Source organism: Ostrea edulis, chromosome 2 (assembly GCF_947568905.1).
Source record: "Ostrea edulis chromosome 2, xbOstEdul1.1, whole genome shotgun sequence".
In the NCBI taxonomy this organism is placed as follows: Eukaryota; Metazoa; Mollusca; class Bivalvia; order Ostreida; family Ostreidae; genus Ostrea; species Ostrea edulis.
In genome coordinates, this window is record NC_079165.1 from 58,557,894 (window position 1) to 58,564,199 (window position 6,306).

Below are 6,306 nucleotides of genomic sequence, written 5' to 3' on the forward strand. Positions count from 1 at the left end.
GAGAACCCCAATGGGGCTCTGACCTTGCCCAGTGAGTCATGATGTGAATAAACTTGAATTTACAGTACAATTCATATTTAACATGAAGATGCTTGCATGTCAGGTTGATTACACTTTACCTTGAAGATTCTTAATGAATTAACCTATACATTCCTACACAAAACATTAAAACCCTATTGTTGTTCCAGTGGTCATATGAACAAAACTTAAATATACACTACATGAGGATGCTTGCATTAAACTAGATACTTGTAATTTACTTAAGGAATGAAACTAATTTTTACTCATTATATACAATATGAAATACACTATAAAGTTAACTTAGGCCATCTTATACTTTACATTCTGCAAAGTGGTTTATAATAAAGCTTCAACTGTCCCATCTTAGTACATGATATCATATAAGATGAGTTGTAGGTGGACATTATCCAAACAATTGGTCCAGTGAAAGATTCTGTTAGTAGAATCTGTGGTAAATGTGGTTGTGCACATATCATTACATCCTAATGACTTTTATCGCAATTCACCTTTGAATTAGAACGCTTTACCCGATATTGTATTGCGTTGTGTGACGACACAATTGAATGAGACGATTGAACAGTTTGAATGACATGTTTGATGTAATACAACAAGAGTTTTCATTGGCCGATTACAGCCCACCCACTTTCTTGAGCGGATTCAGTGTAGCTGGAGAACTATAGCTCTCTGAAAAGATCCACCTCTTATAAAAACCTTCGATTTACGGGTCACAAAAAGCTGTGGATGGTTGAGGCCTGATATCGGTGTATTCTTGTGTTGCTGTCTCATAAACTCAATATTAGAAAAATCTGAACATATTTTCCTACTATATACTTGTGTCCAAACATACCTTCAAATATTCATTAAAGCCACACACGACCCGAAAACTCGCAGCTTCAAATGATTTCGTTTGTTGACGTAGCCATGTTAGGTAGCTGGTCAATTCGAACTCTTTTGCTATTGGTATATATTCATAAAATTGGTTGTAAGTTATGTATTCGCTCTTCAGTAACACGAATAATTAATAGACATTAAAACATATAGTTTTTGTAAAGGTAAAATAAGCTCTTGATTAACGAAAATGCTACATAAGCCCATTAGATGGAGACCGGCTGGCGCGGCCGCCCATGACTAATGAAAGCTGCATTGTCGTGAGTTTAGCTCTTTGAATAATTATCATTTAATGGGAATGGGGTGGTATATTATTTAAACTATTTAACTAAAATATTGGTGGGGTATTAGTACACATCTAGACGCTATTGTGCCAGTATGGAAATGAACCGGGATTCGAATTGACTGGCTACCTAACATGGCTACGTCTACGAACGAAATCATCAAAAGCTGTGATTGAGTTTTTGGGTCGTATGGGGCTTTAAATATTTGAAGGTATGTTTGGCCACAAGTATAGTAGGAAAATATGTTAGGATTTTTTTAAATATTAAATTTATGAAACAACACAAGAATGCAACTTTTTTTCTTTCTTTCTTTGAATTTTTTTTTTTCCATCTAGCATCTGGCCGTCATGTTTTCAAATGCTGACTACTCCCGTATAAGGGAATTTGGGCAGACTTATACATATGGACCAATGAGAGTTTCTGTTGCATTTCGCAATTGTATTACAAACGGATTCAATTGTGTCGTCACACAACGCAATACTATATCGGCCAAAGCGTTCGAATTCAAAGATGAATTGCGATAACCTGTATGATTGTGGTCCACAATAAAATAAGAAAATAAATCTCGTAAAATATTGACAAATGATATTTACAAATATTGATAGATTGTTAATTGATTCAGAATCTACATTAGTTATCAGGTTTATGTGTGCTACTAGTTTGCCATTTTGAAAGTGGACTGGGGGTTGTAAAAAAAAATATAATTGGAGTCAATCAAAATATAGAAATTAGTATTTACAATTTAGTGTTAGAAGGTTCTCTACAGCAAGTACTACAGGAAAATCATGTGTGGGTATAACTCTCAATCTCTATTAAACTTACTGTATAATGAACAGAGAACTTCTTCTATAATGAATCTCATGGGATTGTAATAAAATCTGTGTTATAAATGGTTTCTATTGTAATTAGAAGTACTCAGTACAACAGTACCAAACACCTTTCACACCTTAAGTATGTGGAGGTGTTTTAAAGTTAAAGTGTATGAATGAAAGAAGTATATATAAATGACTTTATAGGTAATAGGATTAATTTGATTCCTTGAACTCAATACTGTTTTATTATTTGCACAAATTTATAATTTAAAATGTTTGTCTTGCTGCGAGTCATTGAAGACTGAGAGAGGCAACAGAAAGAACATTATGCTGGTTACGACACGGTCATGGATTGGCCACCAATGCTGGCCAACCAATTGGATGATGTCATGGTCCAGGGTCGAAACATCCGAGGAAGGTTGGAAACCATCAGATGATGATTGTAACTGGCAGACAAGCACTAGGTAAGAACCATGAAGAGCAATAGGCATACAGAGGAGTGCCAAAGCTGACAGTCAATACCATCTTCTGTGAAGCATACTAGCTTTTCTTCACAGAAAATTTCCCATGTTACTTTCTTTCAGATGCAGTACACATGTAACTAGTTACATTTACTGGTAATTATCATGAATAAATACTTACCTTTCCCAGTCAGAGGCTGTAGTAAAATCTGTAATCTCAAAAACATCAGCATCCTATAAATAAAATACAGACCATGTTCAGGTCAATCACAATACGAAAAGTGAAAATAACATTACTTAAAACTTTTCATAATCACTGATCCAAAATTCAAGCCATAAATGATTCATTTTTTTTTTGGAATACCACTTTAGAGCAGTATAAACTAAGACGATATGTTTAAGTGGACTATAGCGTATGTGTACAAGACTGCACTTCATCATGAATATCGAGCAGCAGCATGTGCTGAATGAGATGCATTTGTGAAACACTATAGATTCAAACCTGACACAGACCTTTTGTGTTAGCTTTGATTTTACATAGAGATGGATGTGGCCTTCAAATTTCACTTGCACGAATATGAAGTCTATATTACAATGTACCATACTTCATTATATATCAGCCTAGTTAACTCAATAGTAATGTCCATATATACCGGTACAACCTTCTTTTTAACATTTTTATTTGCCACAATTATGAACTATCAAATATGCTAACTCTAAAATAGACTTGGTAATATACACTGTACACAAACAAGATAGAATGCAAGGTGAATTATACCCGAAATGTCACAAAAAATTATATGCTCACATAGACATTTTTAAGGTGTCAGCACATGCTGATTAATCATGTTAGAACGACACTCCAACTATGTATACTCACATACAATGAACTTACCCTATTGAAATCATTACTTTTATTACTTGGGGTCTAAAGAAAAATTACATCTGCAGGTTTTCTTTTAAATTCTTTTTGCTTGTTTGTTTGGCGCATTTAATGGTATTAGTCTCATCCATTTCCATGTTAGTCTGATCTTCGGAGATATAGTTATCATTGTAGCCAATGATAAGTAACATATTTTTCATTCAATCCAGAATATAACTGTTACAATTCAACTAATTACACATCAAATTTCAGCATTAGAAATAAGTATCAATTGCCATTCAATATAGTGTGTTGCATCATTAAACCAGTATTTGCAATACTGTTACTTGCAGTAATTGGCAAAGAGCAAGGTACATTAAGCCCCAACTTTTGCCTCAAAATTAGGGTAAACCTAAAATGTGGTTTCACTTAGTTTAATCATGATTATGCACTAGACTAGGACATTGGCCCAGATGATACGTGGAAATTAGTAATGTAATATGTTCTGTGACGTCATTTTCATATAAATCTGCAATTGACAGGATTTACCCAAATCTGTGAAATTAGCCGTTTTTTATGCCTTTACAACCATTTCTAAGATAGAGCACATGCATTGACCATAAAGATGTTTTGTGTGCACGTAAATCATGTTGAAAGTCAGTAATGAGCAAAATTTCGACATGGTTGATAAATGTGCAGACTATCATACTTCACGTAAACCATTTCCCACGTTCATCAGTTATACAAATTTCAACGTTGTTGATGTTCATATATATAAAAGTTTAATGAATAAATAATATCCATATGTACAGCATATATAATTTTATAAGACGTCACGTAGTTTGCATTGAAGAAAATTTGTATACACAGAAATCTGAAATCTTCAGCAGTTATTTTCTAATTCCAATTTTACTCGTTGTTTATGTTTGATATGGATATGCAATGGTATCAATACAATTACTGTAAGTCTGTAACACATGACAAAGTTCAGTGGCAAAGTTGCATATTTTTTATATGTTATCCCTCTAAATTGGTGTGCATACTGAGCTCGCTACAATGCGTATTTAGATACGTCTAGATGGTGGAGGTTGAGAAGAGAGGAAAAGAAAGAAAAACGAGGGAGAAAGGGGAAGGAAGTAGAAAGGGAGCAAGGAGAAATGACCCTCTGTTCAACCATATGATATCCATATAATATAGTAATGATTATATTCGGCTTGCTGTTTGCTGTTATGGTTGTCTCTCCATAATCCATCAACTGTACGCTGTTTTTGATAATGATTTAAGAGTTTAATTCTGATTTCAGATATGTATGCAGCATTGATTTATAACAGAAAATTTTGAGACTGTTCTCATTTTGAGATTTTCATATCTAGATGGTAAGCAATGCAAAATGAATAGTAATAGGCAGTTAGTAAATACTGTTAGTTTAACAGTCAAATTTGAAGTGAATGGTAGGGTCTTCTAAGGGCACATTAATTGCTAGAATCAACTGAAGCTGAATGTCAATTTCCAGACATGAATTATGACAGACTGCTCCAAGATTCGGTAAAGGTTTCAGTCAAAATATCCAGTCCAGCCAATTCTCAGCTTGTATTAGAATGTAACTCTTTGAGTGCTCTCTGAATTTTGACAAGTTGTTCCCCGTATTTGTTTAGAACACCTTTCATCAGGTTGGGAACACTTCCCCTATAGCAAGATATTCTCGCTAAAATGCGATTATCCCTCTTTAGCGAGCGAGTAAACATTACCATAAACAGGTGTTTTTGGCGTCTTTATTGAAAATAATGGCAAATCTCATGCAATGCTGAATAAGTGTGACACACACTCAACATGATGCAAATTGTTTCTATGAAATTGACAACATAGTCAAAAAATTGCATATCAAAGTTGCTGCGTAAGAGGGAAGCAGTCTGAAATCCAATACACATCGTGAGCGTTTTTGTTTTGATTAATATATTTGCAGAAGTATCAGACATTTTAGCACTTTTTCTTCTTTTTACGTGAAACACGAAGAGACGTACTCCACAGGTGTTTTTCTGGGTTGTGCGGGATATATCTAATCTCGGTAGAGAGGGATAATCGCGTTTTAGCAAGAATATGGAGTAAAATTTGATAGGATTGAAGATCACTTACTTCGTCAGCTGCCATTGGAGAATATGAAATTGACTGTATATCTAACCCGATCAAATAGCAGTGTGGTTAAGGGTCGGGTACAGAAGTCCATATAGGACCGATCAAAAAGAAATCTATTTAAAATTCGTTATATCAAATTGCCCAATTCGTTGTAACAAATTTTGATGGAAAAATTGTACTGTTTTTACTAGCTACTCTTTTTAACAGATTGTATTTTAAAATTCCTAAAATTCGGGTTAATGAATTCAAAAATCTATAATTTCAAACTATTAAATCTATTCTTAATATTCTGCAATTCGTTATAACGAATCATATACTAATTTGATATCTTGAACGATTTTATAAACCGTTAGGGCTATATCCAATTTGACAATTTCTTCTTCTTTCCATAAAGGTGAAGGGTCGCTACGTGGAAATCCTGATGGTAATAGGAAAGAATTATTCCTTGAAGATGGTGGTACGGAAGAATGGGGTCTTGTATCGGTGTTGGTGTCCCCTTGTGGCTGCCCCTGCTTGTCTGAATTGGGGAGGCAGTTCCATGGCAACAAGGGAATGGACGACCCGGTACATCATGGTGGCCTTTGCTCGGACTCTTTGTTGGCGTAAGCTCTCCCACTATAGCCTGTCAGTCGTTGCTGTGACACTACTGGTGGTGTTGTAGTTGTTTGTCACGAACCTAGCTGTGCTCCTTTGCACCGCTTCTATTTTCTTGATGGTCTTCTTAGTGTGAGGGTCCCAAACGATGAATGCGTATTCCAACTGGGGTTTGACCAGCGTCTTGTAGCTTTGCCCTTGGTGTTGGTTGGACAAGATGAGAGATTTATCCGTAAGAAGGCAGTGGTCTT

General features: G+C 35.0%; 1 protein-coding gene across 2 annotated transcripts in view; it reads right to left on the reverse strand.

Annotated features, from left to right (window-relative positions):
• LOC125680375 (rab3 GTPase-activating protein catalytic subunit-like) overlaps window positions 1–5,494 on the reverse strand; it is a 31,528-nt gene extending 26,034 nt beyond the window's left edge. For both annotated transcript variants that reach the window (XM_048919880.2, XM_048919879.2), the window contains exons 1-2: window positions 5,462–5,494; window positions 2,648–2,700 (exon numbers count right to left, since the gene is read on the reverse strand). In XM_048919880.2, coding sequence (XP_048775837.1) covers window positions 2,648–2,700; window positions 5,462–5,476 — 68 coding nt within the window. In that variant the 5' untranslated portion in view covers window positions 5,477–5,494. The remainder of the gene's footprint in view (window positions 1–2,647; window positions 2,701–5,461) is intronic.
• Window positions 5,495–6,306: the final 812 nt, after the last annotated feature.